Consider the following 23,886-nt stretch of genomic DNA (forward strand, 5'->3'; position numbering starts at 1 on the left):
CCAGTAATATTTTTCCTGGAATAGTTACAGAGGCCTATTAGAGAGGCCAAAGCTTAGCACGTGCTACTCCCACCCTTACCTCTCACCTGTTGGAGAAAGCAGGATTCTCATATTGCCCCAGAGTGAACAGGAAAGAAGTGTGGGAGGAGAGAGACAAGCCATGACTGCATCCTTTTTTTCCTGCTGTGGATGTCTGGAGATATGCTCTCCAGGATGTGACCTGGAAAGTGGAAACCATATGTTTGGCTATTTTCAGCCACTTTCCTCACTCACAGGAGCCTCATGGAGCAGAATAGTAATCTGCAGTACTGCAGCCCAAGCTCTGCTCATGACCTGAGTTCGATCCCAGTGGAAGTTGGTTTCAGGTAGCCAGCTCAAGGTTAATTCAGCCTTCCATCCTTCCGAGGTCGGTCAAATGAGTACCCAGCTTGCTGGGGGTAAAGGGAAGATGACTGGGGAAGGCACTGGCAAACCACCCTGCAAACAAAGTCTGCCTAGAAAACGTCGGGATGTGATGTCACCCCTTGGGCCAGGAATGACCCGGTGCTTGCACAGGGGACCTTTACCTTTAATTTCCTCACTCACAACAGTGACCAACAGCACAGCCTGTGAGCCCGCACAACTTTTGCAATCTGTAGGGTACTTTGGAAATTCAGAGATGGCAGAAGCTGGCTATTGGCCATACAGTTGAATGGAGCCTCTGGCTTCATAAAGCCCTCCAATTAACAGATGTTAGGAAGCAGCCAGAAGAGGGACTGTTGTCTGTAGGCCCTGCTTATTTACTTTCCTTGTGACTTCTATTGGAAACAGGGTGCTGGACTCAATGGACCAGGAGTCTGATACAACCTGGATTCTCTTCTGTTCCTAAATCCTTACGCTGTTAATGCAAACTTTAGTTAGCAACGGCTACAATTTGCACACTCACTTTTAACCATGGTTGCAAATTATGATTTGGCAGTAAGAACATAAGAAATGCCATGCTGGATCTGACCAAGGTCCAACAAGTCCAGCCATCTGTTCACACAGTGGCCAACCAGGTGCCTCTAGGAAGCCCACAAGCAAGATGACTGCATCAGCATTATCCTGCCTGTGTTCCACAGCTCCTAATATAATAGGCATGCTCCTCTGATCCTGGAGAGAATAGGTATGCATCATGACTAGTATTCATTTTGACTAGTAGCCATGAATAGCCCTCTCCTCCATGAACATGTCCACTCCCCTCTTAAAGCCTTCCAAGTTGGCAGCCAGTTAGCTCAAAAACAGAAAGGGGCAGCAATACCAACAGAAGAGGACTGGATGATCACTCAGAGTGCTCCTGGTCACCTTACCCATAATTAACCAATTAGGATGCGTCATGACCGCACTATACCTACCTGCTCATACCTGATATCAAATAAAGTGTAGCCCATTTGATGTGGGAACAGTGCACTGTCCTATGCTATAAGTCTTTAGAAAACATAATGATGTGAATTTGTTCACTCAAACTTGTATCTATCTGCTGAACTGTGGCTACGAAAAAGTGATATCCAAAATAGATTCCAATTTCTAATAATTTTTTAAAAAAGAATAAAAGTTGCTAACGCTCATGTGCTGCCAACTTCTCAAACGCTGATACTGTTTGTTATCAAACTGTAAAGACTTTCAGAAGAAGAAACGAAAGATGTTTGTCCCCATACTAATAGCTGCAAGTCCAAACTACCAGGATTTGCTGGAGTGGCACAATCTAATATTTATCTTTTTTTATGAAGGTTAACTACTTCCGGGTCTACCGCACCCCACCCCAAACAAACAAACAAACAAACAAAAACAAGTTCTGGCGAAGTACAGCAAATAGCGAACTTATGCTGCAAAATGAAAGCAACAAAAACTGCAGATCTATGCAAAAGTGCCCCAGATGTACCATTTATTCCAAGTAACCAATTGTGTTTGAGGACACACAGTGTTTCAGTTTAGAATTTAAACATCCTTCCTGGGAATAAGAAAAACATCTTTGGCTGTCTTTACGAGAGGCATGTTTTTGGACAGCAGGTTACAAATCACGGCACCTCTTTGCTAGAGAGAGAGAGAGGAAGAACATGAATACCCAAGAGCCATAATTCAGAAAGCACTTCCTCCTAAATTGTCCCAGTGATACAAATCAGGGGCTGCAACCCTTGCAGAACGGCATGGGCCAGCATTTGCCTGAAACTCCGAGCGGCACCTCTGGGACACGTGCTGCACAAATCGCATCCTTAAAGGATTTCTATCCAAGAGAGCGCGTATCTTCCGTGAAACCTGTCCCTCGCTCTCTTAGACAGCGGTCGACTGATCTCAAATTGACCAGCCGCATTTGGAGAGCAGACCCCTCCCCTTTTGGCAAAACGCAGGTTTCAGCCCTTCTTTTTTTTTTTCCTTAAAAAAAAAATTAAACCCCTAGCAGAAAATAATTTGCAGCTGTAATAATATCAGGTTGGGATCACCCTCTCTCTGCCTAAAAAAAGGGAAAAAAACCACTACCCTATAGCTTTACATCGAATAATAAAAGATAAAACAGGAGAGTCTGCGAATCATTAGAGGTTGCTGTCTGAAGGCAGTTGCAGTCGCTGCAACTGATAATAAACTTAAACCCCTTCGAGAGCAGGTAAATGCTTTGCAACCCTGACCCCCTGGCTCTCGCATTACTTAACTACCCTGCAGCTCCAGCATTACATCACCGTCGAAACGATTGGTCCCTGCAGTTTAACTCTCTCCCTGTCTCCTCTGATTAGGAACGAGCGAGCAAGGGAGAGAGAGAGAGAGAGGGGAGAAAGGAGCCCGGAAAGTTCAGTTCTCCCGCGAAAGTTTTGCTGGCAGGTTTGGGGCGCTGTGCATTGGCCCCTGCATCTGTTCACCGGGGCTCGTGGGCAAGCAGGCGACAAACTCCGGCCCCATGGAGGGGTACAGAAGGGGTGGGTGGGGGGTTGTAGTCAAAAGAGGAAATGGATCCCTAGGCAAAAAAAGAAAAAAGGAAGAGAAAGAAAGGTGGCGGGTGGTAGTAGTGATAGTAGTGGAGAGTACAGAGCAATGGGGGGGGGGAGGGGGAAGAAAATTAAAAACAAACCTCATGGACATCACTGAGCTTGAATTCCCTGCTGAGGTGCAGAACATGAGAGCCCTGGAATGAATGTATGTAGAACTTGAGCCAAAGCTTAACTAGCCCGGGTGAGTCATATCCTTCCCATTTGATTCCAGTCCAAATGGTGATGTAATGCTCTGGCCCTCTCCCTCGCTTGCTCCCACTTCTCTACGCTGCCTTTTCTCTCCCCCCCCCTCCTCCTTTTGAGCTCGGTGCTAGTGAAGTCACCATTTAAATCTGGCTGAGCTGAAGCGAAAGAGAGAGGAAAAAAAAAAGCTCAATGTAACCAAAACAGCCCCAGGCGAAGTTCCAGACGCACAGAGACTCGGTGGTGCAAATTGCCATTGGAAACGGGTAAACAGAGAAAGAAACAGTGCCTCCTCAGAATGGCCCTTGCAGCTGCCTGAGAGAGATCAGAGTCAAACCCCGGGAATGGGGCTGTCAGAGATTTAGGGGGGGGGGGTTTTCCCCTCCGAAGATACTACACATGCTCACCAAGCGTACGCACAGTCGCATTCCCGCACATTTTGGAAAGGAGAAAAAAAAAGTACACAAAAGAAACGGCCAGAGAAAGCAACAGAATGAGAGTGAAACAAGAGGAAAGCTGTCTGCTTGGGCTGGTGAGGAAATTGATGCAAGGCAGGAGGGGAAGGCGGCACGGAATGGCTCGATCCCCTCTGATCTAGGAAGCTGAGCGGCCTCAGTCCTTGGAGGGGTGACCACCAAGGCAGACTCTGCAGAGGAAGGCAACGGCAAACCACCTCGGCTTCTCACTTGCCTTGAAAGCCCCTTGGTTTCGGCTGTGACTTGAGGGCACTTTACATACATGCACACATAATGCAAGGCACCTTGATACATTAACCTGTAGGATCTTCATGCTTCTCAGGGTGGTCTAGGCCCAGATAATGCGTTCTGGTGGCTGACTTCCAAACCATGGCTTCTGGAAGGTTCAGGCCCGCTGGACCTCCCAGGATGGCACCACATGTGGAGACGCTGCAGTTTTCTTAAATTCCACCACAACTGTAGTGTTACTATCTGTGTGGATTGACAGGCCACTATTACATCACCTAGTTAGCAGGTATAGCTTGTGGGCTCGTAGAAGGCATTGTGGCTCAGTGATAAAACACTTGCTTTGCATGCATATCCAGTCTTTGGCATCTCCAGGTAGTTGCTGTTGAGAAACAGCTTTGTTTGCCCGAGACCCTGAAGAGCCACTGCAACAGAATACATAACACCATAAGAACATATGAAAAGCCATGCTGGATCAGACCAAGGACCATCAAGACCAGCAGTCTGTTGACATAGTGGCCAACCAGGTGCCTTTCGGAAGCCAACAAACAAGACAGATTGCCGATTGTTCCTACAGCATACAAGAATGCAAATGAAGGCTTGTCCATGCCTTTTGAGGGGAGGGCTTGGCCAGAGGCTGTCCCGCAGCAACGTACCATTCAGTTGTAGCTTTTCAGTAGAGACGGGGGCCAAAAACTGTCAGAGGTTAAAGGGGAGGATAGTGCATCAAAAAACAATTTTAACAGGCTGCAGAAAAATACCACACGAGAAATGCCAATGGGACCTAGGGAGAAAACACTATGGTTGCTGTGATTTGTGTGATTTATGTAGTCCTTTTTTCTAAGATGCTGCAACTGCAAATTGCAGCTGCGGTAATTAACATCCTGAAAGCAGAAGCAAGGAAGGACACCCAGTGGGGGCATATATATCCGATTCTGTGGAAGAGCAAGCTCAGTTGGTACTGATGCTGTATGGGCCACTCAAAGTGACAGCTTTATCAAGGGAAGCCTCTCTGAATTAGAGGTGATCAGCCATAATTATTACTGGCGCCACTGAAGCTGGTGGCTTGACAGTATCATGTGCAGTTGTTATAAAGTTTGGTTCATGGTGTCATCGGCCTGCATAACTCATTTATGTCGGAATGACCAGTTATTGATTTCTCATCTTCTATAACATAATAAAAAAGAACTTTAATCACCTAAAGCCTTCTTTTATTTCCTGGCATTACAAGCTACTTTCATTCAACGATGTACAAAACAGAGATGTAATTGCAAGTATCCCTGTGAAAAATGTCACAGTTCCTTCATTCTAAACATTTCCCATTAGTTTTCTTTTCTAGGCACGTCTTTGGAGTGGAACTAAATAACCAAATGGTATTCAAGGTAGTTATTTATTATATGTGGTTAAAATATAGAATTGAATAAAGGACCCTGGAACTTAAAGAATTTTTGGTTCAAATAAGAGCTGATTAAAAAGGGTCAGTAAAAACCACCAAACTACTACCATTAACAAGTGAAAGCTATCCTACAATTTAGTTATCTGTGTCCTCAAAACGTCGGTCCATTTCTGGACAAATGGGATCATGTCTAGCTATGCCGTGGCCATTTTCAAATTTGCTATGTGGTTGCTCCATCCACAAGGAAAGATACATGTGCTCCATCTATGCAATAAGCCTAGCATTAGCATGTTCCCTCAATTTCTGTACACTGCAAGGCAGTGGTATCTATCTCTCTCTGTGTAAAGTGCACTCAAGTCAAAGCAAGGGGCTTTCAAGGCAAGTGAGAAGCAGAAGTGGTTTGCTTCTTCCTCTGCAGAGTCATCCATGGTAGACTCCTTTCCAAGAACTGACCCTGCTTAGCTTCTGAGATCTGATGAGGTTGGGCTATACCATGCCATCTTCCCTCCCAGTAGAATCTATCTAGTTCAGATCTATTCTGCCCATCCACCAAAGAGCTCAGGGCAGCATACATTTTTCTATCCTCCCCTGTTTATCCTTACAAAACCCCTATCAGATAGGTAATGCTGAAAGGATGTGGGGCCCAAGGTCACCCAGCAAGATTCCATGAAAGAGTGGGGATTTGGACCCTGGTTTCCCAGATATTAGTCCTCTACACAACACCGGCTCTCTTGTATATGTGTGCTAATAAGGCTGGGGCCACAGAATCGGCTTCTCTGTGTGTTACTTTCAGCCATCACATCTCTGTAGCCAACTGCATCGCTTGAAGATACAGACAGAATACCACCAATCTCTTAGTCCCTCTGACCATCCACCAGGCAGTTGATACTTACAAGAACCTGTGTGTGTAAAGTGCCGTCAAGTCGCAGCCGACTTATGGCGACCCCTTTTGGGGTTTTCATGGCAAGAGACTAAAAGAGGTGGTATGCCAGTGCCTTCCTCTGCACAGCAACCCCAGTATTCCTTGGTGGTCTCCCATCCAAATACTAACCAGGGCTGACCCTGCTTGGCTTCTGAGATCTGACCTAGAAGCCTCTTTATTTATGATTTAGTCCATTTTTATCCCACTCTACTTCCAAGGAGCTCAGGACAGTGATCATGGTTCTCCCTTCCTCTACTGAATCTTCACAAATACCTTGTGAAATAGCTTAAACTGAGAAAGAGTGATCGGTTCAAGGTCACCCAGTAAGGATCATGGCAACCGAGCATTTGAACCTGGGTCTCCCAAGTCCTACTCAAACCACTACACTTTCCCTAGATTTAACAGCCACTGGCTATCCATCAACCACTCCACACTTTAAAAAGGGGAAATTAAATTTTTTCCCTTGACTCTATAAAGAGAACATAAGAAAGGCCCTGCTGGATCAGACCAAGGCCCATCAAGTCCAGCAGTCTGCTCACACAGTGGCCAACCAGGTGCCTCTAGGAAGCCACAAACAAGACGACAGCAGCAGCACCATCCTGCCTGTGTTCCACCGCACCCAAAATAATGGGCATGCTCCTCTGATACTAGAGAGAATAGGTATGCAGCATGACTAGTATCCATTCTAACTAATAGCCAAGAATACCCCTTTCCTCCATTAATTTGTCCACTCCCCTCTTAAAGCCCTCCAAGCTGGCAGCCATCACCACATCCTGGGGCAGGGAGTTCCACAATTTAACTATGCGTTGAGTGAAAAAATACTTCCTTTTATCTGTTTTGAATCTCTCGCCCTCCAGCTTTAGCAGATGACCCCGTGTTCTAGCATTATGGGAGAGGGAGAAAAACTTCTATGAATATAATAGTGTTCTATATAAACAGTTGGAACGTTTACATAAGAGAAATTGTAAATGTGATAATATTAGCCTACAACTGTATTTTCTTGACTACTACTACTATTATCACATTTGAATTTACTTTAACCGAATACCAGACTACCTATATGACGGGTAACATCCGCAACCTTTGCACCAGGCAGGCAAGTCCATGCATCCACCAGAAACCCAGCTATCTACATTCCTAAGGATTGAATCCCCCACTACAAGAAGCCCCCCTCCCCTCTGAGGCATATCCTTGGTACAGCCCCCACCTCTCACACACGAGCTCCAATCACAACAACCCCACTTAACAATGGTAACAATCAAGCTTTCAGGCAGCAATCAACCTTATTCACCCACTGCCCCACAATCACAACCCTCTCCCAGCAAACCTCCATTTAATTCTCAGTTTAGTTAGGCTTCCCAGTGTTTTAAGAAAGGCAAAGTTTAAACTCACCCCTGCCTGTAGTCCCCAGCTCAGCTGAATCAAAAAGAGAAAAGTTGCCACATCTCTCATGCAATTGACTGATCTATTTGACAGCAGATAACACAGTATCTGCTTCTCAGAAAGTGTCTTTAGCTGTTTTATCCAGGGAGTGATATATTTATTTCATGCAATATTATTTTGTGGACATGAGAAAACAATGTGGGCTAGGGAGTCTATTTGAGCATTACAAAACCACTACACTGGTCTGGCTTTCTAGAAGAAGAAGCTGATGGCTGCAGTCAGGCACCTGTATAATGTCACATCTGGCAAAATCAGTTCAGCCCACATCAGTACCACCTTGAGTCTCAGAGAAAGGCGGACTATAAATGAAGGAAGGAAATAAACACATAAATAAATAAAAATCTCTGCTCAAGTGCTTACTACGTGAATTGAGAACCTAACCTACTTTTGTGGCTATAAGCATCCAGCTTCCTGACCCTGGGACTCTTTCCTCATTGATGATTTATGCTCCCTTTGAAAAGCAGAGCTGAATGGCTGATAGCAGCCCTCATCAGAAGACTAGGTGCTCCCCTTGCCAACACTTTGCAAGGTTTGCCATAGACTGCAGAGTCCAGGGGTATTGCAGAAAAACACAATGTAGGGTCACACTGGATTTCATTTTGGGCTGCTGCTGCTTGCCCCTTTGCCTAGCGGACAATTTGCTCATCTGCATGGGAAATGGCTGCTCTGTGTTACCCTTTTCCAATGGTGTCTTTCTTTCTTAATCTTCTGAGTGTTTTTTCCTACTCAGTTCTCTGACTCCCAGTCAGCATGCCTTCCAAAGGATATTTCCACTTACTATTGTGAAGTGATAATGGAAGTGACAATCTTGGGCTGGAGGAGAGGCTGTATAATTCCAGCCTATCTCATTCCCTGCTGTAGTTGTACCTGTGGCAGCCCCAGGAGCTTTGCTATTTACAGCTGAAGACAAGCCAGGATGACATGTCCACTTACTACTCAAAGCCCATCCAACAAAGGTGGCCATTATCCAGGTTGTGGCTGGTGATCTCCTGCTGTTACAACTGATCTCCAGCTGATAGAGATCAGTTCCCCTGGAAAAAATGGCCGCTTGGCAATTGGACTCTATGGCATTGAAGTCCCTCCCCTCCCCAAACCCCGCCCTCCTCAGGCTCTACCCCCAAAATCTCCCGGGATTTCTCAAACCAGAGCCGGCAACCCTACAGCCAACCCAGTCAACTGAATGTTTGCCTGGGAAAAGAAGGTTGCTCCAGTATCTGATGCATATGGAATCTCTCATGGTCTTAGGATATCATAGTAGAGGCTGTGGGCAGCATGGCACTCACATCCATGCTTTGCCTGACCTCTTTGCTGGGTTGACCCTCTGCCCCCCCCCCCACACCAGTGCAACATTATATGGTGCAGGAAGAAGGCTACTAGGGGACAAACTATTCCCTTGCACCTTTGCTAGGGTTTCCTGTGCTTGATTCTATGCTCTGGTGCCTCTGTGCAGAAAAGCATAAGACCCAACTTGTACTAACTAGTATGTAAAGTTCTCCTTCAAACCAAAGGGATTTTGAATGGAATGCGGTTGACTTAGACAAATACCAGAATTAGGGTGAAGACAGATGTACTTCAGAGCAGAACAAATGCAGATTTTCCAGCTGTGGTTCAAGCTTTGCCCCCCCTCCCCCAGATTCACAGCCTCTGGACTGAAAGGGCCTCCCTCACTTCAGGTGGTCAGTCCACTTCATTTTTCATTTTATCCCCAGCACTCTACATGTTTATCTATTATAACAATTACTTGACACTTTTAACATTTTCTCCATTGCTAATTTAAACTTTGAAATCATCCCCAATTTTGAGGGGGGAACTAGGTGTCACCGCTCTGAATAACAGGTATTTGTAAAAAAGAAACATTGCATTCCATCCTCTCATTTTTCTGTTCTATAATTACCACACTGGCAACCAGGAATTAATTCTGGGTAAATTCTTAACTGAAAAAGCAAAATGTGTCTTTCATAACGTTAACATGCTTAAAGCAGTTTTAAAAAGAGATTGAATTTGGGTTGAAGGCACCAAAAAGTTTGCTCTGACTGAGGTACTTTGAAAGTCTATTGATTTCCACCACCCTCTCCTTGCAGGAAACACTGTTTTCCCATTTTCCTTCCTGTGACCTGTAAATGATATAGAATTTCCTGTACTCTAGAGGAAATTCCATTCAGATACAAAAAGCTGCACCTTTTCATGTTCTTATGTCTTTTTTTGCCTCCTTCTCTATCTCTTTGTAATCCTTATATTTCTCACAGCCTGAAATGTTTTAGTTCTAAAGCAGTCCACCTCCCGAGCAGTGCCCATAACTCCAGTGTTGCAGACTCACTAAAAAATGTTCACATCCCTGAAACATGCCTCGTCCTTGGGGAAAGGGTGGTGTGATGCACAGTGCAGCTGCCTGATGTCAGCATGGTTACGGTCCCACTGCTCTGGCTGCAAACCTTGTGTCTGCACAACCGGCAACACCTATGGCTTGAAAGTAACGTCACCCTAGGATCATCTGAGAAGGCCGTCAAGGCAAAGCGTGAATAACATCTTAAATATTTTAAAACCTAGGCAGTGGCCATTTATGCACAGGAGGTTTTGCCTTGGACTTGCCGCTCTCTAGATGCACGTTTTCCCCATCCAAATTCTTAAAACTCAAAAATAAGCTCCCATGTAGAGTTTGGAGAATTCAGACAGGGAAAATGTGCATCTATAGAGTGGCAAATCCAAGGCAAAACCTCCTGTGCATAAATGGCCAGTGGCTCAGTGAATCTGTAACTTTAACTCTACCCATGGCCTACAATACTAACGTCGTATTTTAAGCGGGACTTTTACTTTGGTGTCAATCTGTTTATGATCAAGGTGTAAGAGTCTTATCGTCTGCCCATCAACACCACTAGGAATGGTTCTGCTGATTGTAGTGAGTGCAGGATACAAACAGGTATTTGTCAAAAATACCTGGTTGCAATTCACAAAAGGGGAATGCTTGGATTCCAGCTGATGTTAGTTCTGCTGATTGGAGTGGGATCAAATCAGCTTAAACCTAAGTACTTCATCTGAACCAGCCTATGCTGCATATCTTTCTAAACTGCATATAAGTAATTTTATAAGCAAATTTTTTTGCCAACATTACTTAGCCATTTGAATGGGCTAAAATAATTCTGAAATAATTGTTCTCCATGGAGGGACGTCTCGTTTTCATACAGACATTATTTTTTCCTTTTCAACCCAAGATCCTTCTAGTCCCCGTGGAATCAAGAGGGCCAGCAAATTTCAGGGTTAAATAAGCTTTAATGACTATCACATGTACAAAGACTTAAACCTAGCATTAAAAATTATTATTTTTAAAAAAACGTGGCATCTCTTCCTTTTTTAATTTAAAATAACCATCCAGGTGGTTTCCTAAGGACTTCTTTGCAAATTGCTTCCAGTGAACCTTTTCAGTCACAGACCACTGCAAAAACCATGTGGAGTTATTCAGTGTTCAGTTCGACTTGGGTGTCCTCTGTTTTTATAGTGGACAGAACTATTGAGATTTTTAACCATAAGTCTATAGTGACAGAGATACAGCATGCCTTGCTGTGAACTGACCTGCTCAAATTATTCTGCAATAATATAGTTAAAAGTGTTTGGAGTGGAGGAAAAAAGACCTCACAATGTCATGTTTTAGATAGATGACTTGATTGAAATCACATCTAAAGCAAAAACTCAGCACACACGGGCAAGATCCCTTACCAAATGCTTACACAAAAGAAGCATATCTAACTGTAATAGCGTATCTAACTATAATGCATTCATAGTTTTGAAGACTTAAGGTGGAAGGAACAAGTGCATGATTCCCATATTTCAGTGGAACTTGTGAGAAAACAAATGGTGAAACTTTCTTCAAATTTTTCATTCCAATGTATGCCAAACATAAACTGGAGAAATGCTCTCCAGAGATTCACTATCCTGGACTTCTCAGGTGAAATTGTCAAAATCAGTTAGCTTCACCTGGCATGCAGGGGTTTTTTTGTGTGTGGGGGGTTGGTATTGTGTTGTCGACATTTGCCCCATAGGAGATGAGGTGAGAAAGCTGCTGACTCTTTTTCAAATAGGTCTATGTGGGCCAATATTGTGCTGGTGACCTGGAAATTAAGAGTTCTGTATCCAGTTACCATATTTGAGCCATAAGTTTCAATAAGACAGATTTTTAACTGACAGCTGTAAACCATACATCTTTGCAAATAGTACAGCGACTTCTGAAAATTAGTGAAATAGTATTATACAAATGGGATTTATACTGCACTAATTGATCCCAAACCTACTCCCAACCTGGAAAATGGTAAGAAAATGTACCCATGTCTTAGAGGAAAATGAAATATTGGTTAGTACATAGTATGGAGACTGATAAATATAATGCCAAATATTATGCAACCAATTATATTTCTCCATTTCTGTTAGATAAATAGGACCAATTTTTAATTTTTATTCTTTAAGATTTCACAGCCGACCATGAAGATGGGGATTAGATTGTTTCCTTATTTTCCCTTACTTGGTAAGAGTTGTTCATGAGTTAAAATGCGGGTTTAGACTGATTAGACTACTTTGTGTTGTGTTGCAGTTTCCAATAGTTGATGTAAACAGAAAAAATATTATTATTGTAACAAAGGTCACCTAGCCATAAAACAGACTGATCACATGATAACTTCCATAACACGCTTGAAATGCAGTTGCAGAAGGGGATCCTATGAATCAGTGCATCTGAAAATATATAGGCTTGTTTTATTTTTTCTTCCCTGCTTTCTATCCCATTTCAGTAGAGACCGTGGAACTATCCAGTATGCACATGGCTGTGCTGTTCTAAATCCTAGGGTACCTCTTCATGTCACTCAGTTGGGTTGCCAGGACTTTCTTTGCCACTGGTGGGAGGTTTTTGGGGCAGAGCCTGAGAAGAGCAGTGTTTGAGTAGGGGAGGGACTTCAGTGCCATAGAGTCCAATTGCCAAAGTGGCCATTTTCTCCAGGGGAACTGATCTCTATCGGCTGGAGATCAGTTGTAACAGCAGGAGAGCTCCAGCTAATACCTGGAGGTTGGCAACCCTACACTCAGCACATGAAAAACAATATACTAACTGACCAAGCCTAAGATGAAGCAGAGGAGATGCTAGAGCCAGCCATAACAAGCAAGGCACTGAGAATGATTGTTTTCCTTCGGTGATTATCTATATAAAATAGCTAGTTTATTTGCCTTTGGTTAGAAACTGCTTCAGCTGTGGATTATCCTTCGTCATTTAAATAAATTCCAGGTTGAAGCTCCTAACGTAGGAGGATAACAGACAGTACAACAATTATTTTAGTGTCTATTAATATGACTTCCTTCCTTAAACTTTGTTCTTAAACTCATTTTTGTGTGCTAGTTAGTTGCAAATAATTCTACAAGTGACTTATGTGTGGAAATAATAACCCTTTTGTTTATTTAAAACCTGATACGTACTAGTTTCATGTGGTGCCCATTTCATATTTTTCATATTAGCTGAAAGTGTAAATAACTATTTCCCACTCAGCTTTTTCTAGCCAATCCGTAATTTTATGCATTTTGGCCATACTCCCTCATACAAACACTTTAAAATCCCCCAAAGATTTTGAACCAATTTCGGTCAACTTTTTGCAGGAACGAATTAGGGTAAAGCAGAAGCAATTTGGTGACGAACAGAGCAATCCAAAGGGGAGGGGGGAGGGCTTTAGGAGCCGGTGTGACCCCTGCGCCGTTAGTGCCACTTGCGCTGGCTAAATGGGCACTAACGCCGGTGCTGGGCCACTCAGGCTGGTGCTAGGGAGCTGTACAGCAGCACCACACATGGATGCGGGCACAGCCACTGCGGTATTTCTCTGGCACAAGGGCTTGTGTCAGTGCCAAAAGGGTTGTTCCTAGGGTGGAGCTGACTTTTGTCAGCTTCCCTGAACCCTTTTGTCACAGGAACACCCCCTTTTGCCAGCATAGGGTTGCCAACCTTCAGGTACTAGCTGGAGATCTCCTGCTATTACAACTGATCTCCAGCCGATAGAGATCATTTGACCTGGAGAAAACGGCCGCTTTGGCAATTGGACTCTATGGTGTTGTAGTCCCTCCCCTCCCCAAACCCTGTCCTCTTCAGGCTCTGCCCCGGCAACCCTACTGGCAACCCTATGCTAGAGTGAATCTACTCCTACAAAACTGGTGGTGAATCCCAGGGTTTTGAAGAAATAACTTTTTTGGTTTGCGTGCCAACAAGCCGCTCAGGAGGTGGCACGGTGGCACCATCCCTGGGCCCGCCACAACTACCCTAACCTTAGGATTGTGCTGTAAGAGAGCAATCCTGAGCAGGTTTACTCAGAAGTAAGTCCCATTTTATTAAGTGGACCTAACTCCCAGCAGTGTTCTTGAGATTTCAGCCTCAGAGAGCAATCCTGAGCAGGTCTACTCAGAGTCCTACTCAAGTCTATTTAATTAGGCTTACTCCCAGGAAGTTACATCCTACTAAGCCTGCTAACTTCACTCATTTTAGAAGGGTGTAACTCTGTTTGGGATTGCACTGTTAGAATGTTTAAATATATACATATGCACATGGTTTCCCCACTTTAAACGTTGAACCAGCTAATTACATCATGCAACACTGAAATGATTCCAAGGTTCCCAAGGAAACTGTTTTCACTAAAGAACAACAGGATTCCTTCATTTTAATCTTATGCTCATCACGCAAGGCAGACATTCAGTTTAATCTTACTTCATAGCAATCCCATGCTATATAACCCCCTGGTGGCTATTGAGATTGGCTAGGATTGCATGCCTTCAGTTCCAAAGGCAAGACTCCCTAGGGATTGCATCAAGAAACTCTCCGAACAGGGCCTCCTGCATTTGGACTCAAAATCTTTGGTGATATGCCAGGCAGTCTGGCTTGGAAAGCTTTAGAGCACGCTCAAAGGGCCATTAGTTTTAACTAGTATTTGGTTGATTATCTTTAAAGTTTTGGTTGACTTTTGTATTCCTTCTGTTTTGATTGTTTGGTTCTAATTTTGCTTCGGTTGTCAATCTGGTTTGTTCTGCATCCTTGGCTTATTAAGACATTATAGCATACTAGTGACAGCCATAACAAGCAGGGCACTTCGTGATTGTTTTCCCTCAGTGATTATCTGTACAAAAAGCTTCCCCCACCCCTTGGATCATTCTGATGGTTTCAGGGGTGGTTTAAAGGGTTTCTGTGTTTTTAACACTTGCCTAGTTCATAAGCAACAGAATGTGGTTCAACGTAGCATAATGCTTTATGTATTTTCTGTTATATCAGTCTACAGTATAGCATATAAAAGGTAAGGTAAAAGTCCCCTGTGCAAGCACCGGGTCATTCCTGACCCATGGGGTGACGTCACATCCCGAAGTTTCCTAGGCAGACTTTGTTTACGGGGTGGTTTGCCAGTGCCTTTCCCTGTCATCTTCCCTTTACCCCCAGCAAGCTGGTTACTCATTTTACCCACCTTGGACGAATGGAAGGCTGAGTCAACCTTGAGCCGGCTACCTGAAACCGACTTCAGTCAGGATCGAACTTAGGTCGTGAACAGAGCTTTTGACTGCAGTACTGTAGCTTACCACTCTGCGCCACAGGGCTCCTAGTTTATCATATACATCTCTTTCAATTTTGGCAATTCAGTTATGTTGTTATGTTATTAAACATTATAATTTGTTTCCATAATACTTTTAAGTAAAGAAAGTAATTTATAATTTTTATATCAGGGTCTAATTGGCATTACCGGTTTTCCAAAGGAAAAGTAAAGAGACTGATTCACATACCGTACATCCTATCTTATTAGTAAATGCAGACTCAGGTGGTAAACATTCTAAAACTATTCTTGATGTTTTAATATCAAGAGCCTGCATGGTATATTGGTTAGAATGTCAGACTAGGATCTGAGTGACCCAGGTTTGAAACCTCTCTCTAAGGAAGCTTGCTGAGTCAACATGGGCCAACCACACACACTCAGCCAAGCCTAGCTTGCAAGGTTGTTGTGAGGATAAAATAGAGGAAAGGAGAACAATAGAAGGCACTTTGAATTTCCCTTGGGGAGACAGGTGCAACATAAATGAAGTAGATAAATAATAGGGGAAATGTGCCTTTTGTAACAGAAAATTAATATGAACCACAATTAGGTATCTATAAAAAAAAACCTCTAAGCAGGTCTGTTCAGAATCCTACTCAGGCTATTCAATAGAATCAGTGTTTTTAGGATTACACTTTCTCCTCCAACCTGTTTAAGAGTGCTCCCTATGTTGAAGTTCAAGTTATTCAGAGCTGGTATAATCTATCTCTTTCTATCATGCTTCGTAGATGGACACATTATTTTACTTCATGGTTCTTATTCCTTCGTGGTGGTTAGTATTTTTTTTTTCAAATTTAGACAGTCAAGTTCATTTGTTAAAAACTACTGGATTACAGCTATTCATCGTTCAACACATAAATGGGATTATATTATTTTAAAAGCTAGGATGATACATGTAACATGAGTTCAAAGGGAGTGAAAAACACAGGCAGATATAGACAAGGGAACCCCATTACAGAAACCAGTTGCATCTATCTATATTAGAAGAAGAAGGAGAAGGAGAACAAGAAGAAGAGTTGGTTTTTATATGCTTTCTTTCTCTACCACTTAAGGAAGAATCAAGCTGGCTCACAATCACCTTCCCTTCCCCTCCCCACAACAGACACCCTGTGAGATAGATGGGGGTAAGAGAGCTCTAAGAGAGCTGTGAGTAGCCCAAGGTCACCCAGCTGGCTTCATGTGTAGGAGTGGGGAAACCAACCCAGTTCTCCAGATTAAAGTCCACTGCTCCAAATCACCACTCTTAACCACTAACACCAGACTGGTTACATGTGGTTACCATTTTAAGAAACTTCACTCTCTTGGCTGAATTTATATCTGATATTCTCCACCACAGGGGGCCTGTATGGATTATAAATCTGTGTAATCTGATGTTTTCATATTATCCAACCTCACATGGTTAGTTAGAATGGGAGGCAATTCCCATTCCCAATGGGAGGCTGTCTATACAGTTTTTACATGGCAATAAAGGAGGCACTGGACAATATCCCCTATAGCAATTTTTCCACAGCTACAAAAATGCCGATTGCTTGGAACCACAGAACACCTCCAAGAACACTGGAAGGTAGTATTTGAAAACTCTGCCTTTTAAAAACATTTATCAGAAACAAGAAGCAACCTTGTAAATTGCTTTTAATGAAAAAGACCCACAACTGTAATTCCAACATTTCACACTTTTAAACAGCTTCCTTTTGGTATATATTCCATTCTCATAAATCAAGGAGTGCAATTTGCATATTACTAATGAATATGAAGACTGAGCATATCCAAATCAGATCTCACATTAGTTACTAAAATTACATTATTTCCAGCCAAGTCAGATAACTAAGAAACTATTCCCATGTGCCCAAGGAGGCTTGGTATTTCTCAGATAACAACACATGTGTGAAACTGAGACAGAGTTTGTAATATGGCAAAATATGGCGCGGGCCAGTGTGCTTAGCCCTGCTTTCCTTCCATATATGTTGCCTCTGTACACATATAGGACGAAGCTGTGACCATTTGATGAAAACCGATAGGTCCACATCTATCCTCCCTCCCCATTAATGTGAGTACATAAAGCCAGTTGATTCACGCTATATGCAGAAGAGAGCCGTCAGGTAAAAAAGTAACTGGGAAAGGTTAAATCCTAAAAAGGCAGATAGACTCACGAAGCACAAAACCCATTCCAAACCAGAAAAAAATTACTCCATTTACAGTGAATTAATATAAACTGCTTTCTGTTTCAAAACTTCATTATGTATGGAACTGCATGTGAAAACCATTTGCTCATATGGTTTGTTCAGTTTGCATAGCTCGTGGAAGCAACAAAATAAAAGAACTGATTCCCTCCCAATTCCAGAAAGTTAGCTATAATAATCTGTTGCAGCAAAATTAAACAGAAAACCAGTGGCACCTCACAACAGATGAAAAAATGATTGAAGTCTAATTTTCTCTTCAATAACACAGTTAAATAGAATATATTCAAACTAGTAGATTTGGTCTTGCTCAGAATTCAGTGCTTTTGGGACAGTCCCATCCTTACTTGAGTTTTTCATTGTTGGCAATGGTGGACAAAGGTTACATTTCAGCCTTCTTATTCCCATAGCTAATGGTACCTGTGGCCCTGAAGTATAGTACAGAGCCTGACTACACTTAAAAACCAGGCAGAAGTGGTAAGAAAAATCTTACAAAACCAAAATCTTGCTAGGCTGAGGAAAGGGGCACTCACAAGAAACGTAATTGGTAACTCAAGTCATTGTTAGACAATGTTCATTCAAATGTTTACCACACGGTGCCAGCACCACTTTATCACTTTTTGCATTGCTGTTTTTTTTTTAAAAAAAACCTAGCACATGAGACAGCAACATCGTGTTTTTTTGAAAAAAAAAACATGATGTTGCTGTCTCATGTGCTAGTTCTGTATATGCATGTTTTGTTTTGTTTTTTTTAGTGCAAGGGCATTTAAACATGAGACTCCCAAGGGGAAAGACATATATGCACATTTTTTTCTCTGTGCATAAACTCGATACAGACTTTCCAAAGAATATTCAGAGGTCAGGGACAGAGTACGATACCATGTTTGTACTTCTTTGGAATTAGGGTTGCCAGCTCCAGCTTGGGAAATTCCTGGAGAGTTTGAGGCCATGCTTGGGGGACATTTAGGGAGGAATGGGAGCTCAGCAGGAATGTGATGCCGTAGAGTCTGCCCTCCAAAGCAGCCATTTCTGCCAGGGGAACTGATCTCTGTAGCCAGTTGTAATTCTGGGAAAACTCCAGGTCCCACCTTGAGGTTGGTAACCCTTCTTCTATGTCTGTATTATTTTAAAATATGGCCTCAAGGAGGGAATCATTTAAAGAAGGACAATCTCATGGACAGAAGCTTCTCAGGTGGGACAGCCTCTTCAAATTCTGCTGAATTGAATAATAGCTGGTCAGTCTGTATTCAGGACGCTTTACTCTGCTCTGGTTAGACCTCACCTAGAGAATTGTGTTCAGTTTTGGGCACCACAATTTAAGAAAGATGTAGATAATCTGGAACGTGTCCAGAGGAGGGCAACAAAGATGGTGAGGGGTCTGGAGACCAAGTCCTATAAGGAAAGGTTGAAGGAGCTGGGTATGTTTATCCTGAAAAGGAGAAGACTGAGAGGGGATATGATAATCATCTTCAAGTACTTGAAGGGCTGTCATATAGAGGATGGTGCCGAGTTGTTTTCTGTTGCCCCAGAAGTTCGGACCAGAACTAATGGGTTAAAATTAAATCAGAAGAATTTCCATCTAGGCATTAGGAAGAATTTTCTAACAGTTAGAGCGGTTCCTCAGTGGAACAGGCTTCCTTGGGAGGTGGTGAGCTCTCCTTCCCTGGAGGTTTTTAAGCAGAAGCTGGATGGCCATCTGTCAGCAATGCTGATTCTATGAACTTGGGCAGTTCATGGGAGGGGGCATCTTGGCCTTATTCTGGGCACTGGGTGTGTGGGGGGGAGGTTGTGAGTTTCCTGCATTGTTCAGGTGGTTAGACTAGATGACCCTGGTGGTCCCTTCCAACTATATGATTCTATGACACTATGCTTCGGCCAATCTCACCTATGCCTGTTGAAATGCTATCCTTGAACCCACCTCCATAAAACGAAAGAAAATGTGAGTCATTAAATACCTGTTGAAATTCATTACTGATTACAATTTGTTGGATTCCCCCCCCCCCATTTTTCTTTCATTTGAGGTCCTAATAGTTTTTAATAATACATTTTGAACTTGCTTAAAACGGTTAATGGCTACAGAGATGTATGACTAAATATCCCCAATGAGTAATCTGCCTTTCAGTCAGACCATGCTGAAATCTGAAAACAAACAGGGTTGGGCCTCTTGACTCCCATGGAAGACCACCAAAGAAATCCCAGGGTGCAGCAACTGCTTTGGGTGAGTCAAAGGCAGCACTGTGCCCCTCAAACTGACGTTGAAATTGTGAGAGAGCTTTTTCATCCACAAATCCGAATTTCCAGAACACTCTCAAAGGTTTTTTGTAATCACACTTCCTACATCAAAAATTAGTGACTCTTTTTTTTTGCAGGTATTCTCTCAGTAGGACCATCCTGAACTATTTCGGAGTACTAAAAACAAGCCAAAGGTCAATTACAGAAGGCTGCATCCCCCCCCCCATTTACCTTTTGTTTCTGTTCTATAAAATGTTGTTCATTTTCACTGATTATAGCAGCCATAATTTTTTTTATTTGAATTCATTCCCATTGGGAATGATGCTTGTTTTCTTTCCGCTCAGCGTTACTTCCTCTTCCATGTTCATTTCATCTACACTTTCAGTAGTGTGACTTGGAGCTGTTGCTCTGGCTGCTTGTGGGACTACAACTGGCCTGACTGGCAGGGGCAAGCTGACCAGCCAGTGTGTGGAACTTTTGTGTGTGTGCTTAGTTTAGTTTTTTGTTCCACATAAACATTGGAATAATAGAGTTTGGCTAAAATTGCTTTAATGCAGGGGTGGGGAACGTCAGGCCTGGGGGCTGTGTAAGGCCTGCAAAATCATTTGGTCTGGCCCTCCGTGGGTCCTGGCAGATCTCTAGCTCAGAAGGATCTAAGACTGGTGATCTGCCCCCTTCCGCGGACAGGAATAGCCTCTATTCAAGGCAGATGTGAGTTTGTTTTGCTGAGAAAAGGAACCTCCCCCCCCCCTTGCAGAAGAGTCGTTAGCTATGGAACTGCTAGGACCACCCAAGAAACTGTGTTAACCCTTTCCCACCCAGGCCATGGAGAAACGTATTCCCTCTGTACTACAAGAGGGCTGGGGGCAGAAGTGGCGACAATGGAGGGGTTAAAGGGGGCAGGACCAGAATGCGTGGGGGAGGCGAGTTCTTAGCCAGTGTGTCCTCATTTTATCTCTGCAGGCGGAGGTAGCAAGAGCCGGCTATAAAATCTGACCCTGACCATGTAGAGCAGGAGAAACTCCGGCGTGCAGCTGGACGGCTATGCCCGGCTGGTGGAACAGACCATCCTGTGCCACCAGGTAGACGAGTGCACCACTGGTTGTATGCCTGCCTGCCTGTGCGGGGGCATCATCTGGGGCAATTGCCTGCTTGGGGCTTGGTCAGCTAATTTTTAAGTTGATAATTTTGTATGGCCCACGAATGATGTTATAAATATCCAAATGTCCCTTGGTGGAAAAAAGGTTCCCCACCCCTGTTTTAATGTGATGTGCCACACACAAATACAGAGGTAAATGGACAAATGTGCTCAGCATGATTAACATATATGAACTAAAAACAAAATCAAAATAATATGCAAAGCACTGGAATCTATACATGTATAGTCTCTGTGAAAACAGACATAGCACAGGCAATGTAACTGGAAGAGCTCCTCCTTAAATAGAATCAAGCCCTCCCCAAGCCAGCAATGACTGATGGAAATACTGTGGAAAGAAAGATCTATCAGGAGAAATATCTTGTGTTGGAAGACCTGTGCTGTATTCTGCTGATTGGAAAGGCTCCCTGTCAGTTTCATTATCTCTGACTCCTGTTTGAATTCTGAGAAGCAGACAGCCAGGCACCACTGTATCTAATATTAACTAGTATTGTTATTTTTCCTATTGAATGTTGTTATAATTATAATAAAGATAATGAAACTTTAAAGAATTGTTTCTTCCTAGCTAAAACGTAATGCGCATTCATTCAAACAATGGGCAGACTGGAAAATTTCTCTTTCCTTCCCCCACAATCGTGGATGCTATTATGACATCTGAAGTGCATCGCTTCAGTGCAATATGGAGAATGTACTTGCCTGAATGTTGCCTGATCGTTGATTCCAGCAGATTTAAACAGAGATTCTTCCACCCACTCATCCATTGTCTAGTTGGCTAAGCTGGCCCTCTGTCTGACTATGGCATCACAATTAGCAGCAGCAACAGATCAAGATCTCAGCCACAGCAATCCTTTGGGTAAGACTGATCGGGGTGACCCCACACCCTATTTAGAGGGAGCCTATACTCAGTGCCCCAAAGCCACTGCTGATCAATTTGGTGGTGAGGCCAACTTTGTTTGCCACCACAGTTTCCTCTTGTGGGGGTATCGAGCTGAATGTCAATGCAACAGAAATCTCACAGGCCCTCTTCTTTGAATTTTGTGTGTGTGTTGGGGGGGGGGAGGACTAATTTGTTGTTTGACACAATTATGAGACTGACTCCATAAATATGAGTTACGATAGCCTGAAATAGCCCTGTAGTATTTAATAGCCTTAGATCAGACTCTCCTGACATGGTACGTAGCCAAGTTCTGTCTCTCTTTCAGTATGCTTATTATCTGTACAACTTCTGGGACATCTGAGGAGAATGTGTTATCACCAGTGCTCTTTCCTTCAGCTGTCTGGTTTTCCACAACATTCTGTCTTTCTCTGCTGGACAGGCCCTTCACTGAACAGCACTGCCTATTTTATTAATAAGGCACAATGTTGACCTTTTGGCATGGCCTTGTATGCTAACCTTTTACAACCCTTTTGGGCTGTTTAAGATTTAAAATAAACTAGGCTCCAAGACAGAGATTTGTTTTTAAGAACTGAGTTATTTATGCGCTTTTTTCCCCCAAATGGAGATAACTTGTTTCTTTAACTCCAGCAAAATCTCAACCACGACACCAAACATGACTAGTACTTTATCAGACTCGAGGAACTGGTTGTACTAGAGACCCACTGAAATCAATGTGCCAAGTTAATCATGACTAACCTAAGTCTCATTGACTTCAAAACTTATTCTGAATGGGCGCTGTGGCTCAGTGGTAGAGCATCTGCTTGGCATGCAGAAGGTCCCAGGTTCAATCCCTGACATCTCCAGTTAAAGGGACCAGGCAGGTAGGTGACGTGAAGGACCTCTGCCTGAGACCCCGGAGAGCTGCTGCCGGTCTGACAATACTGACTTTGATGGACCAAGGGTCTGATTCAGTAGAAGGCAGCTTCATGTGTGTTCATGTGGGGCCTGAGTGTAAAAATAAACAAGACTATTGCTGGTATTGTGGCCATATTTAACCAATATTTGGCATTTTGGCACAGGGATGTGTGTCTAATTCTTAGATTAGCCTGTACTTAGTTGGGAGTTAGGAGCCCCATGGGGCAGAGGGGTAAACTGCAGTACTGCAGTCCAAGCTCTACTCACGACCTGAGTTCGATCCCAACAGAAGTCAAGGTTGACTCAGCCTTCCATCCGTCCGAGGTTGGTAAAATGAGTACCCAGCTTGCTGGGGTTAAAGGGAAGATGACTGGGGAAGGAATTGGCAAACCACCCCATAAACAAAGTCTGCCTAGTAAACGTCGGGATGTGACATCACCCCATGGGTCAGGAATGACCCGGTGCTTGCACAGGGGACTACCTTTACCTTTAGTTGGGAATAATTCCCACTGTAATAAGACTTATTTCCAAGCAAACATACATAGAATGCATCTGCACATCCCCCTTTTCCTTCATTTCATATAGTTTCCTATCTCCTTAATACTGGGGACTCTGGAATATTGAGTCCCAACTTCTCAACTCCTGCATGTGCTCTCAGCTTGTAAAAAGCAGTGTTGGTTGTTGGCAAGGCTGTGCTTATGTTACTTCTGTGATTTATGAAAGAAAAGGCCTAGGTTTCCCTTTCTTTTTAATCTAACAGTTTTATATATCCCACTGTTCTTCGTTTAAGGCTAACCAATTGTCCTCAGGGAATGGCATGCACAAGCACAACATTTAAGTGTTAATAGGAAACGGATCTGAACAAAGAACCGTGTTTCCCTATTATATTGTGTTTTTGCTTTAGTACAACATGTCTGCTTCCGTCACAGCTGGCTGTTTTCCTTGTCCCTTCAAGGGAAACAACTATCATTCGCCTAACAGTATTCTAACAGTCTTCTTTTCAATCTAATGTATTTCCTATTATAATCATGTGCTTAGCAAAGTTATATATTATACCACTGCTGAATTTAGCCTTTGCTTGGTAGGTCTTGACATACAAAACAGATAGATTATTAGAAACCGTGTAGGTGGGTGGGGGAGATTATAGATGTTCCAGCCCTACAGAAGAAAGCACAGTGTATCGTTACATTCCTATCAGCATAATTAATGATAAAAAATAAATCAAGCATTTACTACAGCAAAGAAAAAAATCTCGGAGGGGTATGAAATAGTTTCTCCCCTTTGTGACTCTGCTTCAAT

The 23,886-nt window shown here is 43.2% G+C and overlaps 1 protein-coding gene across 4 annotated transcripts in view; it reads right to left on the bottom strand.

Moving 5' to 3' along the window:
• Positions 1-23,886, bottom strand: part of CREB5 (cAMP responsive element binding protein 5) — a 219,455-nt gene that overhangs the window by 96,096 nt on the left and 99,473 nt on the right. Inside the window, exon 1 of one of the 4 annotated variants that reach the window (XM_056857526.1) lies at positions 3,080-3,225. The exons of the other annotated variants lie outside the window; for them this stretch is intronic. Coding sequence (XP_056713504.1) covers positions 3,080-3,126 — 47 coding nt within the window. The 5' untranslated portion in view covers positions 3,127-3,225. Of the gene's footprint in view, positions 1-3,079; positions 3,226-23,886 lie in introns of those variants that run through there. 4 annotated transcript variants of the gene reach the window in all.

Source organism: Euleptes europaea, chromosome 11 (genome assembly GCF_029931775.1).
Source record: "Euleptes europaea isolate rEulEur1 chromosome 11, rEulEur1.hap1, whole genome shotgun sequence".
In the NCBI taxonomy this organism is placed as follows: Eukaryota; Metazoa; Chordata; class Lepidosauria; order Squamata; family Sphaerodactylidae; genus Euleptes; species Euleptes europaea.